General features: G+C 42.0%; 1 protein-coding gene across 4 annotated transcripts; it reads right to left on the bottom strand.

Moving 5' to 3' along the window:
• Positions 1–476: 476 nt before the first annotated feature.
• On the bottom strand, positions 477–23,683 carry LOC306926801 (uncharacterized protein). 4 transcript variants are annotated; one of them, XM_079506241.1, is made up of 21 exons: positions 23,603–23,683; positions 22,625–22,730; positions 22,248–22,331; positions 21,270–21,375; positions 20,891–20,974; positions 15,933–16,024; positions 15,550–15,649; positions 14,816–14,907; positions 14,433–14,532; positions 9,060–9,151; positions 8,677–8,776; positions 5,459–5,570; positions 5,107–5,209; positions 4,337–4,450; positions 3,980–4,075; positions 3,068–3,182; positions 2,721–2,823; positions 1,997–2,113; positions 1,596–1,744; positions 1,232–1,312; positions 477–948 (listed from the first exon to the last, which is right to left on the bottom strand). In XM_079506241.1, exons 2-6 carry the CDS (start codon positions 22,640–22,642, stop codon positions 15,978–15,980), a joined length of 339 nt encoding a protein of 112 aa, XP_079362367.1. In that variant the 5' UTR covers positions 22,643–22,730; positions 23,603–23,683; the 3' UTR covers positions 477–948; positions 1,232–1,312; positions 1,596–1,744; positions 1,997–2,113; positions 2,721–2,823; positions 3,068–3,182; positions 3,980–4,075; positions 4,337–4,450; positions 5,107–5,209; positions 5,459–5,570; positions 8,677–8,776; positions 9,060–9,151; positions 14,433–14,532; positions 14,816–14,907; positions 15,550–15,649; positions 15,933–15,977. The 4 variants fall into 4 exon arrangements, 2 of the variants coding, with proteins under 2 accessions (XP_079362367.1, XP_079362366.1); XM_079506240.1 differs by lacking the exons at positions 8,677–8,776; positions 9,060–9,151; positions 14,433–14,532; ... (3 more) ...; positions 22,625–22,730; positions 23,603–23,683 and adding exons at positions 18,114–18,177; positions 18,465–18,570; positions 19,533–19,619; positions 19,913–20,018 and having other exon boundaries at positions 5,459–5,519; positions 22,248–22,328; XR_013790437.1 differs by lacking the exons at positions 8,677–8,776; positions 9,060–9,151; positions 14,433–14,532; ... (6 more) ...; positions 22,625–22,730; positions 23,603–23,683 and adding an exon at positions 6,508–6,600.

Below are 23,683 nucleotides of genomic sequence, written 5' to 3'. Positions count from 1 at the left end.
AAACTGGGTTGAATATATGCAAAGGACAGACTGATGGACATATTCACAGAACTCATAAATGCAAATCTGTATGCCGTATGTTATATACATCATGTAGGGTGGAAAAACTTAATTTCAGTGAATGAAAACAATAAAGAGTTCCAGTTACGAAGAACCATTTAAATCCATACTAGTTATCCATTTATAAATTATGGATTAGCGGCCAGGTGGAGAGACAGGGCTTTTGAGGAGGGGTCAGAATAAATGATGGACTTATAATTCTTTGTCACAACTCTTCCTTAGCTCTTGTTAGTACTTCCATTTGGTTCACCATCATTAAAACACTTTCAAAAATGTTTCCAAAATAGCAGGTGTCAGAGTTTCTGCCCGCCTGACAGCAACGATAATTATAGTGGGAGAGGTATTTATTGTGAACCTAGTTGACAAACAACAAGTAAACACCACATTTAAAAAGAATCACCACTTACAGGTTTTATTCAACCTTTTATTCAAATATAACATTACAAAGCATCAACATTTGAGTCTTCGTGTGACTGACAGGACAGAACTGTTTAAATACGTAAGCAATATGCCAGGTTTTATAGTTAAAATGGTAAATAATGCATTTATATAGGGCCTTTTATCCAAGGCACTTTACAGAGATTGTGCATGCTCATCGGGAGCAATTAGGTGTTCAGTGTCTTGCTCAATAACACTTTGACAGCAACTCTGGGGGAGCCCGGGATCCAACCGTCCGGTTCACAAGCGGCCGTTCTACCTCCGACACGCTCTCTACTTTTGATGACCGAATGAGATGAGATTCCTTCCAAGCGGACACTTTTTTTAGTTTTTCAAAACTAAAAAGCAGAGTGAATTCATATAGTAGAAACTCAAATCTTTTTTTTAAGTCGTCAAACTTGATTTTCTTGCCCTGGGGCTTCGCTAAACCACCACTGCCTCCTCGGCCACCTGGAAAAAGAAGAATAGATTTTAAGCACTGGATTAGTTTGTGTTGAAATGGTCAGAAGAGGCATTCTAGCAAGAAACAAAGTGATTCACTTGAAGTTCTAAATTCAATCCGTTTTTTTTCTCCACAATTAATCTCCACAGTGGGTGCTATCAGCTATGGCTACTTTTTCCCCATTATGTATATTGTAGTTTTCGGGCAAAAACACCACTGTTTCCTCTGGATCAGTAAAGCACCCCCATGGTTCCATTTGGAACCCCTGGACCACACTTTGTCACAACTTACCCCCTCCTCCTCCTCCTTGGCTTTGACCATACATAGCCTTTGCTGGGGCTGCTGGGGTGGTGTCCATCTCTTCCTCAAAGTCTGAAAGCCACAACACATACATCAAACACCAGTGCAGCACTAAAAATGCACTAATCCTGTGTTAGCTGCCATCAGAACAATGGGTGACATCATGGAAACAACCAGTATAACACATTCATTCATACATTCACTCATTCATTCACAATCAGTATGACATGTCCTGGTTTTTTTCTGTCATCATATGCAGCCAAAAACTGGGTGCTATTCAAAATATGACAGCGTCACGCTGCTTCCTCAAAGGAACCAGCAAGACGTCGCCACAGATACGATTCGACAGTCTTACCATCTTCTTCAGAGTCCTCCTTAGCAGGTGCAGCCTTCACTGGTGCCTTGGCAGGAGTACCATTCGATTGGGGAGGGCTCTTCTTTAGCTTTGTCCATACCAGCGTTCTTCGCTGGGGCTGCTACCCCAGTCCATCTCTTCCTCAGAGTCTGAAAGACACAACACAACACATACAGATACATCAAACACCAGTGCAGCACCGTTCTAAATACACTAATCCTGTGTTAGCTGGTATCAGATTAATAGGAAACAACTAGTAATCAGTATGATCTTTCATGTTTTTTTTTAGGTCATCATGTGCAGCCAAAAACGGGGTGCTATTCAAACTATGACGGCGTCACACTGGTTCCTCAAAATAACCAGCAAGACGTCGCCACAGATATCATTCGAAAGAGTCTTACCATCTTCTTCATCATCATCATCATCTTCAGACTCCTCCTTAGCAGGTGCAGCCTTCACTGGTGCCTTGGCAGCAGTACCTTTGACTGGGGGAGGGGCCTGCTCTTCAGATTCCTCCTCTGAGAAAAACAAAGGATGCAAGTTATTACATCTGCATAACTTTCTCGAGAACTCATAATTCTGGTCCATCAGTAATGTTGGTGTAAAAAAGGAGTTAAAAAAAATAAAAATAAGACTATGTAATTCAACTCAATTGCCTTTATCCACTTATGCCCTACATACTTTTTAAAATAAAGAATTGTATTAAAATAATTGCCCAAACTGGGTTTTATGTGGTTTACCAATTAAGACCAGGAAAGCATCTGTAATTTTTTATTTTAGTTGGCTATTCAAAAATAGCATATATACACAACCTTACAGCACATCACTTCGTTCCGCGGTGTGAGAGTTTATTTTTTTTAACATTTTTGAAAAATCTTGGAAGTGTTTGAATTTTTATTTTTTTATTACAAAAACTACCGTTTTAGAAGTCATTTGTAGAATTGGCCTCAGGTCTATAAGGGTTAAGCAACTCCAAATATATATATACGCACAACAAAATCCTCTTTCCACCCCATACATCTTCCTACTCCTTTTCACTGCTCTCCTCTTCACTAGATTCCTCCCCTTTTAGCATTAGTTAGCATTTTGCTTATTTTCCACTAAAATCTAGTCAAAACAACTCACCCTCAACATCATCCTACTCGGACTCTTCTTTAGCTTTGACCATACCAGCCTTCTTCGCTGGGGCTGCCACCCCAGTCCAATGAGTCCATCTCTTCCTCAAAGTCTGAAAGCCACAACACATACAGATACATCAAACACCAGTGCAGCACCGTTCTAAATCTACTAATCCTGTGTTAGCTGGTATCAGATTAATAGGGAACAACTAGTAATCAGTATGATCATTCATGTTTTTTTTAGGTCATCATATGCAGCCAAAAACTGGGTGCTATTCAAACTATGACGGCGTCACACTGGTTCCTCAAAATAACCAGCAAGACGTCACCACAGATATGATTCGAAAGTCTTACCATCTTCTTCATCATCATCATCATCATCTTCAGACTCCTCCTTAGCAGGTGCAGCCTTCACTGGTGCCTTGGCAGCAGTACCTTTGACTGGGGGAGGGGCCTGCTCTTCAGATTCCTCCTGAGAAAAACAAAGGAGGCAAGTTTTTACATCTGCATAACTTTCTCTAGAACTAATAATTCTGGTCCATCAGTAATGTTGGTGTAAAAAGGAGTTAAAAAGAAATAATAAGACGATGTAATTCAACTCAATTGCCTTTATCCACTTATGTCCTTGCCCATATATTACTTTAAAATAAAGAATTGTATTAAAATAATTGCCCAAACTGGGTTTTATGTGGTTTACCAATTAATAAGACCAGGAAAGCATCCGTGTAATTTTTTATTTTAGTTGGCTATTCAAAAATAGCATATATACACACACACAACCTTACAGCACGTCACTTCGTTCCGCGGTGTGAGTCTATTTTTTGAGTGGTGTAAACCACTCCTACGACTGGCTTTGTTAGTTTACGTGTCTGTCTGTTCGTACCAAAAAATGAGCATGGTTGCTACGGTCACCCAGTTCACCCGGGTGTGATTTCATTACGTCAGACCACAGCTGATCAGGCTATATAAGACCTTACACCACTCAGTTCACACGGGTGTGATTTTTTTTAAACTTTTTTGAAAAATCTTGGAAGTGTTTGAATTTTTTTATTACAAAAACTACCGTTTTAGAAGGCATTTGTAGAATTGGCCTCAGGTCTATAAGGGTTAAGCAACTCGAAATATATATATACGCACAACAAAATCCTCTTTCCACCCCATACATCTTCCTACTCCTTTTCACTGCTCTCCTCTTCACTAGATTCCTCCCCTTTTAGCATTCGCTAGCATTTTGCTTATTTTTCACTAAAATCTAGTCAAAACAACTCACCCCTCAACATCATCCTACTCGGACTCTTCTTTAGCTTTGACCATACCAGCCTTCTTCGCTGGGGCTGCTACCCCAGTCCAATGAGTCCATCTCTTCCTCAGAGTCTGAAAGCCACAACACATACAGATACATCAAACACCAGTGCAGCACCGTTCTAAATACACTAATCCTGTGTTAGCTCAGCTGGTATCAGATTAATAGGGAACAACTAGTAATCAGTATGATCATTCATGTTTTTTTTAGGTCATCATATGCAGCCAAAAACTGGGTGCTATTCAAACTATGACGACGTCACACTGGTTCCTCAAAATAACCAGCAAGACGTCACCACAGATATGATTCGAAAGTCTTACCATCTTCTTCATCATCATCATCTTCAGACTCCTCCTTAGCAGGTGGAGCCTTCACTGGTGCCTTGGCAGCAGTACCTTTGACTGGGGGAGGGGCCTGCTCTTCAGATTCCTCCTCTGAGAAAAACAAAGGATGCAAGTTTACATCTGCATAACTTTCTCTAGAACTAATAATTCTGGTCCATCAGTAATGTTGGTGTAAAAAGGAGTTAAAAAAAAAATGAATAAGACTATGTAATTCAACTCAATTGCCTTTATCCACTTATGCCCTACATACTTTTTAAAATAAAGAATTGTATTAAAATAATTGCCCAAACTGGATTTTATGTGGTTTACCAATTAATAAGACCAGGAAAGCATCCGTGTAATTTTTTATTTTAATTGGCTATTCAAAAATAGCATATATACACAACCTAACAGCACGTCACTTCGTTCCGCGGTGTGAGAGTCAATTTTTTTTAACATTTTTGAAAAATCTTGGAAGTGTTTGAATTTTAATTTTTTTATTACAAAAACTACAGTTTTAGAAGGCATTTGTAGAATTGGCCTCAGGTCTATAAAGGTTAAGCAACTTGAAATATATATTATATATATATATATATATATATATATATATATATATATATATATATATACGCACAACGAAATCCTCTTTCCACCCCATACATCTTCCTACTCCTTTTCACTGCTCTCCTCTTCACTAGATTCCTCCCCTTTTAGCATTAGTTAGCATTTTGCTTATTTTTCACTAAAATCTAGTCAAAACAACTCACCCTCAACATCATCCTACTCGGACTCTTCTTTAGCTTTGACCATACCAGGCTTCTTCGCTGGGGCTGCTACCCCAGTCCAATGAGTCCATCTCTTCCTCAGAGTCTGAAAGCCACAACACATACAGATACATTAAACACCAGTGCAGCACCGTTCTAAATACACTAATCCTGTGTTAGCTCAGCTGGTATCAGATTAATAGGGAACAACTAGTAATCAGTATGATCATTCATGTTTTTTTTAGGTCATCATATGCAGCCAAAAACTGGGTGCTATTCAAACTATGACGGCGTCACACTGGTTCCTCAAAATAACCAGCAAGACGTCACCACAGATATGATTCGAAAGTCTTACCATCTTCTTCATCATCATCATCTTCAGACTCCTCCTTAGCAGGTGCAGCCTTCACTGGTGCCTTGGCAGCAGTACCTTTGACTGGGGGAGGGGCCTGCTCTTCAGATTCCTCCTGAGAAAAACAAAGCATGAAAGTTTTTACATCTGCATAACTTTCTCTAGAACTAATAATTCTGGTCCATCAGTAATGTTGGTGTAAAAAGGAGTTACAAAAAAATAAGACGATGTAATTCAACTCAATTGCCTTTATCCACTTATGCCCTACATACTTTTTAAAATAAAGAATTGTATTAAAAGAATTGCCCAAACTGGGTTTTATGTGGTTTACCAATTAAGACCAGGAAAGCCCACATACATACAGATACATCAAACACCAGTGCAGCACCGTTCTAAATCCACTAGTCCTGTGTTAGCCGGCATCAGATGAAATCACGGAAACAACCAGGATAACACATTCATTCACTCATTCACATCAGTATGATCACTCATGGTTTTTTTGGTCATCATATGCAGACAAAAACTGGGTGCTAGTCAAAATATGACGACATCACACTGGTTCCTCAAAATAACCATGGGCCTCTTCTTGCCAAAACACTTCATTGCACACGATTATCAAACCCGTACACGTTCGGACAGAACATGTGCCAGCGATTGAGGATAGAACCGGCAGACAGGAACACACCGGTACCGAAGGCATAGCATTGGCTTTGATCTACCTCCGTACATTACACACATGAGTACTGAGTGACCACATGCATGTTCAAACAATGGAGGGGCTCATCCATCTCAGAATCCCTAAGAAGAAGAATCTGTGGCACTTACAATAATAGTGACGCCACTTCGTGCCGCGAGCTTATAACTGTCACGATAGGCAGGAGATAGAACCCAAGCGCAGAGCCACAAGCAGAGAAGTTCAATAAAAAGGTATTTATTGGAGCAGTCAAGCTTACAAGCAAAGTAGTATACTGCAAAACAGCAAAAACTCAGGAAGTCCAAAAGCTAAACAGTTCAAAATACAATAACAAAATAACAAGGTCCAAAAAGCAAACCTCTCAAAGAGTCCAATGTAGCAAGGTCCAAAATGTTTCAGAGGACTGAAACAAGGAACCAAAAACCTCAGGCACATCACAGGGAACACAAAGTATGTACTGGCAGTGTGTGTGTGGAATGAGTCCAGTCTTATAGGGAGCAGGATGATTGGAGAAGTGTCCTCAGGTGTGAAATGGGCATGGCACTGTTGGGCTAATGAGGGAGTGTGAGCAGGTGTGTGGCAAGGACTGAGAGCTGGAATGTAATGTATCCATTTATTACATGGCTTGGTTGAATGCTTGATTCTGATTGGTCAATCGCTTAATTCAGCGGTGAGTTATCTCATGATAATGACCGCTGCCTAATCAAACCCTCTGAGCACCACCAGCTGCGCGGCTGCGCCCGCTTGATTTACTGCCGTTTCCAACATAACAGCCATGTAAACACACACACTACTGACACACAATGTAATTTACAGCTAAACATTGCTCTTAAAAATGTTTTTGAAAACATTTGAGCGAGAAATAGACGAAGCAGCTGGACCCGAAAATGGATTCTATTTGATCAACTCACTTCCTTGTTTTCCGACAGTGCTTCAGCCCTGCAGCTGGGCAGACGCAGCCAGCGCGAAGTTATGGAATACTTTTTTTGTTGTGTTTTGGATCAATGGATTAATTTATGTTAGTTAGCCATGTAATAAGCGGGATAATATCTGGCTAGGTGGTCATTGTCGGGATATAATTCACCTTCAGGGAGTGTAACCACCTCGGCTTCGCCTCGGTGGTTAAACTCCCTGTCGGTGAATTATCTCCCGACAATGACCACCTAGCCAGATATTATCCCTTACGTATGACATGGATACATGGTCTGTAGGGCGACAGACCATGACAATAACTGTTTTACAAGGCATTTGTAGAATCAGCCTCAGGTCTAAATGGGTTAACACAATCCATCCTAGCCCTCTAGGGGAAATCATGGCGCCAGTGCCGGAAAAATGCGTGAAAAACCAAAGAAGAAGAAGGGCCCCATGATTAACCCTCCTAGGATTAACCAAGGACGCTTTGAGAAGGAAGAGAAGTGGTCACGTGACTGGGCTGCGCCATGACATTTTCATGGGATCCAAACTACCTGGAAGTTTGGCAGAATGCACTGGAGTCAATGAGAGCTCAGTGACCAGCTCATGAACACTGAGACCTTTTGTAAAGTAATCACTTCTGACATGTAACACATTATTGTCTGCTGTGTTGCTTTTCGATGTGTACACTGTGTAAGGTATGGTATCTAAAGAGCACAAAGTACCTTTCTGAACGTACCAAGTATCGCGAGACTTCCCACCGTTTCCTGTCTGGCAGCCAAATCTTGCGATACTTCGGAGCCAGAAACGATACCTGCTGCTGTTTAGATCCTCAGATAAAATGATATACTGTGCACTCTGTGCACAACGAAAAGTAAGTGATTAGAAAACAACCTGTGATATGTATTCTTTTATATTCCTGAACCGATTATATGACAAAGGTCTCAAACTCAATTGTTCATAAATAATGTTTGTTATGAGCTGGTCCAGCCAGGTCCATTCACTGCCATGTATTCATTGCACTTCCGGTGTGAGTTTGGCTCCCATGAAAGTGTCATGGCGCAGCCCAGTCACGTGACCACTTCTCTTCCTTCTCAAAGCTTCCTTGTGATTAACCAGGACGTGTAACCCCCCACAGCTGTTGTTGCACATGGAGGAGCAGCATCGCCTGGCGGCAGCATCATCATTAGCTTTGCTTTTTTTCCAGGTTTTATAAGATCCTAAACCTCCTAGTTTGTCTCATTTTGAGCATATAAAGGACAAATAAGCGTGCGTGCAGCCGTGTGCACGTCGGACCATATAGGCTGTCTAATCCAGTAATTAAAAAAAAATATATATATATATATATATAGAATTATTGTTAATTATGTTAAACAACATTAATCAAAGACGAGTTTCCTCGTTCTGCCAGAGACGTGTTGTGGAGAAGTTCTTGGCAAAGATTGTGTTAAGCAACTCTAAATATATATTTTTTAAAAGCACAACACAATCCTCTTTCCACACCATACCACTTCCTCCTCCTCTTCATTGCTTTCCTCTTCACTAGATTCCTCCTCTTCTAGTATTAGGTGGCAGTTTGCTTATTTATCGCTAAAAGCTAGTCAAAACAACTCACCCTCGTCATCATCCTACTCCTGACTCCTCCTTGGCTTTGACCGTACCAGCCTTCTTTGCTGGGGCTGCTGGGGTGGTGTCCATCTCCTCTTCCTCAGACTCTGAAAGACACAACACATACAGATACATCAAACACCAGTGCAGCACCGTTCTAAATACACTAATCCTGTGTTAGCTGCCATCAGAACAAGGTGACTTCATGGGAACAACCAGTATAACACATTTATTCATTCATTCATTCACTCATTCACAATCAGAAACAGGAAGGTTTGATGTTTCATCATATGCAGACAAAAACTGGGGGCTATTCAAAATGTGACTGTCACACTGGTTCCTCAAAATAACCAGCAAGACGTCGCCATAGATACGATTCGATAGTCTTACCATCTTCTTCTTCATCATCATCTTCAGACACCTCCTTAGCAGGTCTCAGCCTTCACTGGTGCCTTGGCAAGAGTACCCTTTTGTTCTTCTACCTACCAAATCACACAACAATCAGTACACATGATCTCTGGACCTATCCGATTAAAACACCACAGGCAGAATTTTCATAGTCCGTATCGTTCGGGTCTAATCGGCTTCCAAAATAAGTGGGAGGGGCCCATTTTACAAAAAATGCCATAAATCAAACGGAATGTCCAATCCACCCCAAATTTGAATCACATGTCGAGGGTGGTTTAATTAACAGAGAGCTATTCCATTTTCATCCATAGGGGGTGCCGCAAATGCAAAAGATTGACGTTTGTTGCAAAAACATGCTTTTTGGTGGCTAAATCCCCTCCTAATTACTATGATGAAAGGGGTGACTTGACATTGAAATTGGCTAGCTAATTCACTGGGGGGGGGGGGCTATATTTCCGAAGGCGTCTGTACCATCGAGGCAACTGCGATTTCCTCAGAATTGCACATTTCCTGTACTACTTGCCTGACGGGCAAGGGGTGCATGTCGTTGTCCTACAGGGGATGCACCTGCAGATTAGACACACCAACGGACCGACATGCGGAAACAACGGTCGGACATGCCTTGCTCCCGTGCTTGCGGTTAGGTTAGGGTTTGAGGTAGGTTGTCGGTCTAATGACAGTCGGACCAATAGTATGTCTAAACTAAAGCCTGTACCCCGTCCTACAGTCATGAGTCACCACCATACCCAAAACCCTGACCGCACACGGACGCCACGGATGATTTTTTAACCCGCAGCACATGTCAGGAGCCACGGGTGATTTATTATAACCCACCACGGGTTCGGTTTAACCCGCAGCACATGTCAGGAGCCACGGGTGATTTATTATAACCCACCACGGGTTAGTTTTAACCCGCAGCACATGTCGGGAGCCACGGGTGATTTATTATAACCCACCACGGGTTAGTTTTAACACGCAGCACATGTCAGGGGCCACGGGTGATTTATTATAACCCACCACGGGTTAGTTTTAACACGCAGCGCATGTCAGGAGCGACGCTGTTGTCGGTCTAATGACTGTAGGTATATCTAACCAATCCCACGGGCAAGTGCCTCAGACACCAATCTGATTACACCTGAAAATACATACTGTACATCAATAATATGATCTATTAAATCGCATTACCCACACTGTACAGTGTACATCATTTGGTGTTCATACTGTATATTCGAACGGGTAAGGACTAGAAACTAATAATTCTGGTCTATCAGTAATGTGGATGTTAATGATATCAAGTAGTCCAGTAAAGAATTGTTGATCCCGGAACGCATCGTCAATACCAATCATGACTTCCACCATAACCGGAGTGGGCCTTTTCTTTCCATTCCATTCCAATCATTATTCTTGCACGAAAAACACTCCTTGGGCTAAATTAGGCCATAGCCACTTGCACAAATTGCTTGGAATGGCTTGTTGTTAATGGTGGCCATATGGATTTGGTTGCTGTGCCAACCCCGAAGGTCGCCAGCTCAGGCGCCCTAGCTAAATCATTAGAGCATGACCTGGGCTACATCTGTGCAAAATGTTGTGCTTTTAGACAAATTAGCCTGAACCAGTCTCTGTCCGCTACTAGAAGGCATTTGTAGAAATCGGCCTCAGGTCTAAATGGGTTAACCCATTTTGGGCAGGAACCCCTTTTGGTGTTTTAAACATTGTTATAATTTAGCTATTGAAAAATAGCATATCTACAAGCTCATAGCGCGCGTTACGAGCTTGTAGGTCTGCTATTTTTGAAAAATCGTGAAAATATTTATTTCAGAAAACTGGAGGATTTAGAAGACTTTAAAATTTCAACGTCAGGCCTAAATGGGTTAAGCAACTCTAAATATATATATTTTTTAAAGCACAACAAAATCTTCTATCCAACCCATACCTCTTCCTCTTCTTCACTGCTTTCATCTTCACTAGATTCCACCTCTTTTAGTATTAGTTGGCAGTTTTCTTATTTTTCACTAAAAGCTAGTCAAAACAACTCACCCTCATCATCATCCTCCTCTGACTCGTCCTCGGCTTTGACCTTCGCTGGGGCTGCTGGGGTGGTGTCCAACTCTTCCTCAGAGTCTGAAAGACACAACACAGATACATCAAACACCAGTGCAGCACCGTTCTAAATCCACTAATCCTGTGTTAGCTGCCATCAGATCAATAGGTGATGTCATGGGAACAACCAGTATAACACATTTATTCATTCATTCACTCACTCATTCACAATCAGAACCAACGTTACTATGTTTATGTTTTTTTAGGTCATCATATGCAGCGAAAAACTGGGTGCTATTCAGAATATGACGGCGTCACACTGGTTCCTCAAAATAACAAGCAAGACGTCGCCACAGATACGATTCGACAGTCTTACCATCTTCTTCATCATCATCTTCAGACTCCTCCTTGGCAGGTGCAGCCTTCACTGGTGCCTTGGCAGCAGTACCTTTGCCTTTGACTGGGGGAGGGCCCTCCCTCCTCTGAGAAAAACAAAGGATTCAAATGTTTTTACATCTGAGAGGATCAATCACTGCCAACTAACAATGTACATAACGTTCTCTCTTACTGATAATTCTGGTCTATCAGTAATGTGGGTGTTAATGAGATCAAGTAGTCCAGTAAAATAATGTTGATCCCGAAACGCATTGTCAATACCGATCATGACTTCCACCATAATCAGAGTGGGCCTCTTATTGCCAAAACACTTCCAACAATAGTGACGTCACTTCGTGCCACGCTGCGAGCTTGTACACATGCTATTTTTTTGAGTGGTGTAAACCACTCCAACAACTGGCTTTGTACCCGTGTCTGTTCGTACTCAAAAAATCACACCCGTGTGAACTGAGTGGTGTAAGGTTTTATATAGCATGATCAGCTGTGGTCTGACGTAATGTCTAACGTAATGAAATAAGGTAAGGTATTATGTAGCATGATCAGCTCTGATCTGACGTAATGAAATCACACCCGGATGTGATTTCACAACTGGCTTTTTCTGTGCAGAGAAAATGACCATGGTTGCTACGGTCATCCAGTTCACCCGGGTGTGATTTAATTACGTCAGAAATTATTTTGAACATAGCAACCATGCTCATTTTTTTCTGCACACAAAAGCCAGTTGTAGGAGTGGTTTACACCACTCAAAAAATGTACCCGTGTCTGTTCGTACCACTCAAAAATGTACCCGTGTCTGTTCGTACCAAAAAAAATGAGCATGGTTGCTATGGTCACCCAGTTCACACGGGTGTGATTTAATTACGTCAGACATTACGTCAGACCACAGCTGATCAGTCTATATAAGACCTTACACCACTCAGTTCACACGGGTGTGATTTTTACATTTACATTTTTGAAATCTTGAAAGTGTTTGAAAAATGTTAAATCATTTTGAATTAGAAAGGTTTGAGAACTACTGTTTTAGAAGGCATTTGTAGAAATTGTCCTCAAGTCTAAATGGGTTAAGCAACTTTATATATATATATATATATATATATTTTTTTTTAAACAGAATCCTCTTTCCACACCATACCCCTTCCTCCTCTTCACTAGATTCCCCCCTTTAAGCATCAGTTAGCATTTTGCTTATTTTTCCACTGAAAGCTAGTCTAAGCAACTCACCCTCATCATCATCATCCTCCTCTGACTCCTCGGCTTTCACCATACCAGCCTTCTTCGCTGTGGTGGTGTCCAACTCTTCCTCAGAGTCTGAAAGACACAACACAGATACATCAAACACCAGTGCAGCACCGTTCTAAATCCACTAATCCTGTGTTAGCTGGCATCAGATCAAGGTGACGTCATGGACACAAACAGTATAACACATTTATTCATTCATTCACTCACTCATTCACAATCAGAAACGTCGTTACTATGTTTATGTTTTTTTAGGTCATCATATGCAGCGAAAAACTGGGTGCTATTCAAAATATGACGGCGTCACACTGGTTTCCCCAATAACCATCCATGTCATGTATGACATGGATACATGGTCTGTAGGGCGACAGACCATGACAATAACAACTGTTTTACAAGGCATTTGTAGAATCAGCCTCAGGTCTAAATGGGTTAACACAATCCATCCTAGCCCTCTAAGGGAAATCATGGCGCCAGTGCCGGAAAAATGCGTGAAAAACCAAAGAAGAAGAAGGGCCCCATGATTAACCCTCCTAGGATTAACCAAGGAAGCTTTGAGAAGGAAGAGAAGTGGTCACGTGACTGGGCTGCGCCATGACATTTTCATGGGATCCAAACTACCTGGAAGTTTGGCAGAATGCACTGGAGTCAATGAGAGCTCAGTGACCAGCTCATGAACACTGAGACCTTTTGTAAAGTAATCACTTCTGACATGTAACACATTATTGTCTGCTGTGTTGCTTTTCGATGTGTACACTGTGTAAGGTATGGTATCTAAAGAGCACAAAGTACCTTTCTGAACGTACCAAGTATCGCGAGACTTCCCACCGTTTCCTGTCTGGCAGCCAAATCTTGCGATACTTCGGAGCCAGAAACGATACCTGCTGCTGTTTAGATCCTCAGATAAAATGATATACTGTGCACTCTGTGCACAACGAAAAGTAAGTGATTAGAAAACAACCTGTGATATGTATTATTTTATATTCCTGAACCGATTATATGACAAAGGTCTCAAACTCAATTGTTCATAAATAATGTTTGTTATGAGCTGGTCCAGCCAGGTCCATTCACTGCCATGTATTCATTGCACTTCCGGTGTGAGTTTGGCTCCCATGAAAGTGTCATGGCGCAGCCCAGTCACGTGACCACTTCTCTTCCTTCTCAAAGCTTCCTTGTGATTAACCAGGACGTGTAACCCCCCACAGCTGTTGTTGCACATGGAGGAGCAGCATCGCCTGGCGGCAGCATCATCATTAGCTTTGCTTTTTTTCCAGGTTTTATAAGATCCTAAACCTCCTAGTTTGTCTCATTTTGAGCATATAAAGGACAAATAAGCGTGCGTGCAGCCGTGTGCACGTCGGACCATATAGGCTGTCTAACATAATTAACAATAATTCTATATATATATATATATATATATTTTTTTAAATTACTGGATTAAACAACATTAATCAAAGACGAGTTTCCTCGTTCTGCCAGAGACGTGTTGTGGAGAAGTTCTTGGCAAAGATTGTGTTAAGCAACTCTAAATATATATTTTTTAAAAGCACAACAAAATCCTCTTTCCACACCATACCACTTCCTCCTCCTCTTCATTGCTTTCCTCTTCACTAGATTCCTCCTCTTCTAGTATTAGGTGGCAGTTTGCTTATTTATCGCTAAAAGCTAGTCAAAACAACTCACCCTCGTCATCATCCTACTCCTGACTCCTCCTTGGCTTTGACCGTACCAGCCTTCTTTGCTGGGGCTGCTGGGGTGGTGTCCATCTCCTCTTCCTCAGACTCTGAAAGACACAACACATACAGATACATCAAACACCAGTGCAGCACCGTTCTAAATACACTAATCCTGTGTTAGCTGCCATCAGAACAAGGTGACTTCATGGGAACAACCAGTATAACACATTTATTCATTCATTCATTCACTCATTCACAATCAGAAACAGGAAGGTTTGATGTTTCATCATATGCAGACAAAAACTGGGGGCTATTCAAAATGTGACTGTCACACTGGTTCCTCAAAATAACCAGCAAGACGTCGCCATAGATACGATTCGATAGTCTTACCATCTTCTTCTTCATCATCATCTTCAGACACCTCCTTAGCAGGTCTCAGCCTTCACTGGTGCCTTGGCAAGAGTACCCTTTTGTTCTTCTACCTACCAAATCACACAACAATCAGTACACATGATCTCTGGACCTATCCGATTAAAACACCACAGGCAGAATTTTCATAGTCCGTATCGTTCGGGTCTAATCGGCTTCCAAAATAAGTGGGAGGGGCCCATTTTACAAAAAATGCCATAAATCAAACGGAATGTCCAATCCACCCCAAATTTGAATCACATGTCGAGGGTGGTTTAATTAACAGAGAGCTATTCCATTTTCATCCATAGGGGGTGCCGCAAATGCAAAAGATTGACGTTTGTTGCAAAAACATGCTTTTTGGTGGCTAAGCGTACGTGCAGCCGTGTGCACGTCGGACCATATAGGCTGTCTAACATAATTAACAATAATTCTATATATATATATATATTTTTTTTTTTTAAATTACTGGATTAAACATTAATCAAAGACGAGTTTCCTCGTTCTGCCAGAGACGTGTTGTGGAGAAGTTCTTGGCAAAGATTGTGTTAAGCAACTCTAAATATATATTTTTTAAAAGCACAACAAAATCCTCTTTCCACACCATACCACTTCCTCCTCCTCTTCATTGCTTTCCTCTTCACTAGATTCCTCCTCTTCTAGTATTAGGTGGCAGTTTGCTTATTTATCGCTAAAAGCTAGTCAAAACAACTCACCCTCGTCATCATCCTACTCCTGACTCCTCCTTGGCTTTGACCGTACCAGCCTTCTTTGCTGGGGCTGCTGGGGTGGTGTCCATCTCCTCTTCCTCAGACTCTGAAAGACACAACACATACAGATACATCAAACACCAGTGCAGCACCGTTCTAAATACACTAATCCTGTGTTAGCTGCCATCAGAACAAGGTGACTTCATGGGAACAACCAGTATAACACATTTATTCATTCATTCATTCACTCATTCACAATCAGAAACAGGAAGGTTTGATGTTTCATCATATGCAGACAAAAACTGGGGGCTATTCAAAATGTGACTGTCACACTGGTTCCTCAAAATAACCAGCAAGACGTCGCCATAGATACGATTCGATAGTCTTACCATCTTCTTCTTCATCATCATCTTCAGACACCTCCTTAGCAGGTCTCAGCCTTCACTGGTGCCTTGGCAAGAGTACCCTTTTGTTCTTCTACCTACCAAATCACACAACAATCAGTACACATGATCTCTGGACCTATCCGATTAAAACACCACAGGCAGAATTTTCATAGTCCGTATCGTTCGGGTCTAATCGGCTTCCAAAATAAGTGGGAGGGGCCCATTTTACAAAAAATGCCATAAATCAAACGGAATGTCCAATCCACCCCAAATTTGAATCACATGTCGAGGGTGGTTTAATTAACAGAGAGCTATTCCATTTTCATCCATAGGGGGTGCCGCAAATGCAAAAGATTGACGTTTGTTGCAAAAACATGCTTTTTGGTGGCTAAATCCCCTCCTAATTACTATGATCAAAGGGGTGACTTGACATTGAAATTGGCTAGCTAATTCACTGGGGGGGGGGGCTATATTTCCGAAGGCGTCTGTACCATCGAGGCAACTGCGATTTCCTCAGAATTGCACATTTCCTGTACTACTTGCCTGACGGGCAAGGGGTGCATGTCGTTGTCCTACAGGGGATGCACCTGCAGATTAGACACACCAACGGACCGACATGCGGAAACAACGGTCGGACATGCCTTGCTCCCGTGCTTGCGGTTAGGTCAGGGTTTGAGGTAGGTTGTCGGTCTAATGACAGTCGGACCAATAGTATGTCTAAACTAAAGCCTGTACCCCGTCCTACAGTCATGAGTCGCCACCATACCCAAAACCCTGACCGCACACGGACGCCACGGATGATTTTTTTAACCCGCAGCACATGTCAGGAGCCACGGGTGATTTATTATAACCCACCACGGGTTAGTTTTAACCCGCAGCACATGTCAGGAGCCACGGGTGATTTATTATAACCCACCACAGGTTTGTTTTAACCCGCAGCACATGTCAGGAGCCACGGGTGATTTATTATAACCCACCACAGGTTTGTTTTAACCCGCATCACATGTCAGGAGCCACGGGTGATTTATTATAACCCACCACGGGTTTGTTTTAACCCGCAGCACATGTCAGGGGCCACGGGTGATTTATTATAACCCACCACAGGTTTGTTTTAACCCGCAGCACATGTCAGGGGCCACGGGTGATTTATTATAACCCACCACAGGTTTGTTTTAACCCGCAGCACATGTCAGGGGCCACGGGTGATTTATTATAACCCACCACAGGTTTGTTTTAACCCGCAGCACATGTCAGGGGCCACGGGTGATTTATTATAACCCACCACGGGTTAGTTTTAACACGCAGCACATGTCAGGGGCCACGGGTGATTTTACCCCGCAGTACGGGTTAGTTTTAAGTTAACACGCAGCGCATGTCAGGAGCGACGCTGTTGTCGGTCTGACTGTAGGTATATCTAACCAACGTATGCACTCCACGGGCAAGTGCCTCAGACACCAGACTGATTACACCTGAAAATACATACATCAATAATATGATCTATTAAATCGCATTACCCACACTGTACATCATTTGGTGTTCATACTGTATATTCGAACGGGTAAGGACTAGAAACTAATAATTCTGGTCTATCAGTAATGTGGATGTTAACGATATCAAGTAGTCCAGTAAAGAATTGTTGATCCCGGAACGCATCGTCAATACCAATCATGACTTCCACCATAACCGGAGTGGGCCTCTTCTTTCCATTCCATTCCAATCATTATTCTTGCACGAAAAACACTCCTTGGGCTAAATTAGGCCATAGCCACTTGCACAAATTGCTTGGAATGGCTTGTTGTTAATGGTGGCCATATGGATTTGGTTGCTGTGCCAACCCCGAAGGTCGCCAGCTCAGGCGCCCTAGCTAAATCATTAGAGCATGACCTGGGCTACATCTGTGCAAAATGTTGTGCTTTTAGACAAATTAGCCTGAACCAGTCTCTGTCCGCTACTAGAAGGCATTTGTAGAAATCGGCCTCAGGTCTAAATGGGTTAAGCAACTCTAAATATATACATTTTTAAAAGCACAACAAAATCTTCTATCCAACCCATACCTCTTCCTCTTCTTCACTGCTTTCATCTTCACTAGATTCCACCTCTTTTAGTATTAGTTGGCAGTTTTCTTATTTTTCACTAAAAGCTAGTCAAAACAACTCACCCTCATCATCATCCTCCTCCTCTGACTCGTCCTCGGCTTTGACCGTACGGGCCTTCTTCGCTGGGGCTTCTGTGGTGGTGTCCAACTCTTCTGAAAGACACATCACAGATACATCAAACACCAGTGCAGCACCGTTCTAAATCCACTAATCCTGTGTTAGCTGGCATCAGATCAATAGGTGATGTCATGGGAACAACCAGTATAACACATTTATTCATTCATTCACTCACTCATTCACAATCAGAAACCGTATGCAGAAACCTTTAGGTCATCATATGCAGCGAAAAACTGGGTGCTATTCAGAATATGACGGCGTCACACTGGTTCCTCAAAATAACAAGCAAGACGTCGCCACAGATACGATTCGACAGTCTTACCATCTTCTTCATCATCATCTTCAGACTCCTCCTTGGCAGGTGCAGCCTTCACTGGTGCCTTGGCAGCAGTACCTTTGCCTTTGACTGGGGGAGGGCCCTCCCTCCTCTGAGAAAAACAAAGGATTCAAATGTTTTTACATCTGAGAGGATCAATCACTGCCAACTAACAATGTACATAATGTTCTCTCTTACTGATAATTCTGGTCTATCAGTAATGTGGGTGTTAATGAGATCAAGTAGTCCAGTAAAATAATGTTGATCCCGAAACGCATTGTCAAAACCAATCATGACTTCCACCATAATCAGAGTGGGCCTCTTCTTGCCAAAACACTTCCAACAATAGTGACGTCACTTCGTGCCACGCTGCAAGCTTGTACACATGCTATTTGTTTACATTTACATTTTTGAAATCTTGAAAGTGTTTGAAAAATGTTTAATCATTTTGAATTAGAAAAGTTTGAGAACTACTGTTTTAGAAGGCATTTGTAGAAATTGGCCTCAGGTCTAAATGGGTTAAGCAACTTTAAATATATATATTTTGAAACGAAATCCTCTTTCCACACCATACCAGTTCCTCCTCTTCACTAGATTCCTCCCCTTTAACACAATCATTCCCGGGATTCCTTCAAAATAGGAGCTCTGGGGTGCCAGAAAGAAATGGCCGCTTTTACTCTGAACCCCCCCCCCCCTGGAAACAATCCGGGAAATAAAAACAGAGAAATATATTGGCTAGCTTACCTTGGTCTCGATTTTATTATATCGCTAGAAGCTCCAAAAAGCGTTCATATTTTGAGGGAGAGACGGATGAGGAGCAGAAATGAAGCGCTAGTATAAAACACCACAGGCCGAATTTTCATAGTCCGTATCGTTCAGGTCTAATCGGCTTCCAAAATTAGTGGGAGGGGCCTACTCTAAATATATATTTTTTAAAAAGCACAACAAAATCTTCTATCCAACCCAGACCTCTTCCTCTTCCTCCACTGCTTTCATCTTCACCAGATTCCACCTCTTTTAGTATTAGTTGGCAGTTTTCTTATTTTTCACTAAAAGCTAGTCAAAACAACTCACCCTCATCATCATCCTCCTCCGACTCGTTCTCGGCTTTGACCGTACGGGCCTTCTTCGCTGGGGCTGCTGTGGTGGTGTCCAACTCTTCTGAAAGACACATCACAGATACATCAAACACCAGTGCAGCACCGTTCTAAATCCACTAATCCTGTGTTAGCTGGCATCAGATCAATAGGTGATGTCATGGGAACAACCAGTATAACACATTTATTCATTCATTCACTCACTCATTCACAATCAGGTTGTGTGTTTCTATGTTTGTTTTTTTAGGTCATCATATGCAGCGAAAAACTGGGTGCTATTCAGAATATGACGGCGTCACACTGGTTCCTCAAAATAACAAGCAAGACGTCGCCACAGATACGATTCGACAGTCTTACCATCTTCTTCATCATCATCTTCAGACTCCTCCTTGGCAGGTGCAGCCTTCACTGGTGCCTTGGCAGCAGTACCTTTGCCTTTGACTGGGGGAGGGCCCTCCCTCCTCTGAGAAAAACAAAGGATTAAAATGTTTTTACATCTGAGAGGATCAATCACTGCCAACTAACAATGTACATAACGTTCTCTCTAACTGATAATTCTGGTCTATCAGTAATGTGGGTGTTAATGAGATCAAGTAGTCCAGTAAAATAATGTTGATCCCGGAACGCATTGTCAATACCAATCATGACTTCCACCATAACCGGAGTGGGCCTCTTCTTTCCATTCCATTCCAATCATTATTCTTGCACTAAAAACACTCCTTGGGCTAAATTAGGCCATAGCCACTTGCACAAATTGCTTGGAATGGATTGTTGTTAATGGTGGCCATATGGATTTGGTTGCTGTGCCAACCCCGAAGGTCGCCAGCTCAGGCGCCCTAGCTAAATCATTAGAGCATGACCTGGGCTACATCTGTGCAAAATGTTGTGCTTTTAGACAAATTAGCCTGAACCAGTCTCTGTCCGCTACTAGAAGGCATTTGTAGAAATCGGCCTCAGGTCTAAATGGGTTAACCCATTTTGGGCGGGAACCCCTTTTGGTGTTTTAAACATTGTTATAATTTAGCTATTGAAAAATAGCAGATCTACAAGCTCATAGCGCGCGCTACGAGCTTGTAGGTCTGCTATTTTTGAAAAATCGTGAAAATATTTATTTCAGAAAACTGGAGGATTTAGAAGACTTTAAAATTTCGACGTCAGGCCTAAATGGGTTAAGCAACTCTAAATATATATATTTTTTAAAGCACAACAAAATCTTCTATCCAACCCATACCTCTTCCTCTTCTTCACTGCTTTCATCTTCACTAGATTCCACCTCTTTTAGTATTAGTTGGAAGTTTTCTTATTTTTCACTAAAAGCTAGTCAAAACAACTCACCCTCATCATCATCCTCCTCTGACTCGTCCTCGGCTTTGACCTTCGCTGGGGCTGCTGGGGTGGTGTCCAACTCTTCCTCAGAGTCTGAAAGACACAACACAGATACATCAAACACCAGTGCAGCACCGTTCTAAATCCACTAATCCTGTGTTAGCTGCCATCAGATCAATAGGTGATGTCATGGGAACAACCAGTATAACACATTTATTCATTCATTCACTCACTCATTCACAATCAGAACCGACGTTACTATGTTTATGTTTTTTTAGGTCATCATATGCAGCGAAAAACTGGGTGCTATTCAGAATATGACGGCGTCACACTGGTTCCTCAAAATAACAAGCAAGACGTCGCCACAGATACGATTCGACAGTCTTACCATCTTCTTCATCATCATCTTCAGACTCCTCCTTGGCAGGTGCAGCCTTCACTGGTGCCTTGGCAGCAGTACCTTTGCCTTTGACTGGGGGAGGGCCCTCCCTCCTCTGAGAAAAACAAAGGATTAAAATGTTTTTACATCTGAGAGGATCAATCACTGCCAACTAACAATGTACATAACGTTCTCTCTAACTGATAATTCTGGTCTATCAGTAATGTGGGTGTTAATGAGATCAAGTAGTCCAGTAAAATAATGTTGATCCCGGAACGCATCGTCAATACCAATCATGACTTCCACCATAACCGGAGTGGGCCTCTTCTTTCCATTCCATTCCAATCATTATTCTTGCACTAAAAACACTCCTTGGGCTAAATTAGGCCATAGCCACTTGCACAAATTGCTTGGAATGGATTGTTGTTAATGGTGGCCATATGGATTTGGTTGCTGTGCCAACCCCGAAGGTCGCCAGCTCAGGCGCCCTAGCTAAATCATTAGAGCATGACCTGGGCTACATCTGTGCAAAATGTTGTGCTTTTAGACAAATTAGCCTGAACCAGTCTCTGTCCGCTACTAGAAGGCATTTGTAGAAATCGGCCTCAGGTCTAAATGGGTTAACCCATTTTGGGCGGGAACCCCTTTTGGTGTTTTAAACATTGTTATAATTTAGCTATTGAAAAATAGCAGATCTACAAGCTCATAGCGCGCGCTACGAGCTTGTAGGTCTGCTATTTTTGAAAAATCGTGAAAATATTTATTTCAGAAAACTGGAGGATTTAGAAGACTTTAAAATTTCGACGTCAGGCCTAAATGGGTTAAGCAACTCTAAATATATATATTTTTTAAAGCACAACAAAATCTTCTATCCAACCCATACCTCTTCCTCTTCTTCACTGCTTTCATCTTCACTAGATTCCACCTCTTTTAGTATTAGTTGGAAGTTTTCTTATTTTTCACTAAAAGCTAGTCAAAACAACTCACCCTCATCATCATCCTCCTCTGACTCGTCCTCGGCTTTGACCTTCGCTGGGGCTGCTGGGGTGGTGTCCAACTCTTCCTCAGAGTCTGAAAGACACAACACAGATACATCAAACACCAGTGCAGCACCGTTCTAAATCCACTAATCCTGTGTTAGCTGCCATCAGATCAATAGGTGATGTCATGGGAACAACCAGTATAACACATTTATTCATTCATTCACTCACTCATTCACAATCAGGTTCTGTGTTTCTATGTTTGTTTTTTTAGGTCATCATATGCAGCGAAAAACTGGGTGCTATTCAGAATATGACGGCGTCACACTGGTTCCTCAAAATAACAAGCAAGACGTCGCCACAGATACGATTCGACAGTCTTACCATCTTCTTCATCATCATCTTCAGACTCCTCCTTGGCAGGTGCAGCCTTCACTGGTGCCTTGGCAGCAGTACCTTTGCCTTTGACTGGGGGAGGGCCCTCCCTCCTCTGAGAAAAACAAAGGATTAAAATGTTTTTACATCTGAGAGGATCAATCACTGCCAACTAACAATGTACATAACGTTCTCTCTAACTGATAATTCTGGTCTATCAGTAATGTGGGTGTTAATGAGATCAAGTAGTCCAGTAAAATAATGTTGATCCCGGAACGCATCGTCAATACCAATCATGACTTCCACCATAACCGGAGTGGGCCTCTTCTTTCCATTCCATTCCAATCATTATTCTTGCACTAAAAACCCTCCTTGGGCTAAATTAGGCCATAGCCACTTGCACAAATTGCTTGGAATGGATTGTTGTTAATGGTGGCCATATGGATTTGGTTGCTGTGCCAACCCCGAAGGTCGCCAGCTCAGGCGCCCTAGCTAAATCATTAGAGCATGACCTGGGCTACATCTGTGCAAAATGTTGTGCTTTTAGACAAATTAGCCTGAACCAGTCTCTGTCCGCTACTAGAAGGCATTTGTAGAAATCGGCCTCAGGTCTAAATGGGTTAACCCATTTTGGGCAGGAACCCCTTTTGGTGTTTTAAACATTGTTATAATTTAGCTATTGAAAAATAGCATATCTACAAGCTCATAGCGCGCGTTACGAGCTTGTAGGTCTGCTATTTTTGAAAAATCGTGAAAATATTTATTTCAGAAAACTGGAGGATTTAGAAGACTTTAAAATTTCAACGTCAGGCCTAAATGGGTTAAGCAACTCTAAATATATATATTTTTTAAAGCACAACAAAATCTTCTATCCAACCCATACCTCTTCCTCTTCTTCACTGCTTTCATCTTCACTAGATTCCACCTCTTTTAGTATTAGTTGGCAGTTTTCTTATTTTTCACTAAAAGCTAGTCAAAACAACTCACCCTCATCATCATCCTCCTCTGACTCGTCCTCGGCTTTGACCTTCGCTGGGGCTGCTGGGGTGGTGTCCAACTCTTCCTCAG

Source organism: Electrona antarctica (genome assembly GCF_951216825.1).
Source record: "Electrona antarctica genome assembly, chromosome: 7".
In the NCBI taxonomy this organism is placed as follows: domain Eukaryota; kingdom Metazoa; phylum Chordata; class Actinopteri; order Myctophiformes; family Myctophidae; genus Electrona; species Electrona antarctica.
The sequence above is the reverse complement of the archived record's forward strand: the minus strand, read 5'-3'. Positions and strand labels throughout refer to the sequence as shown.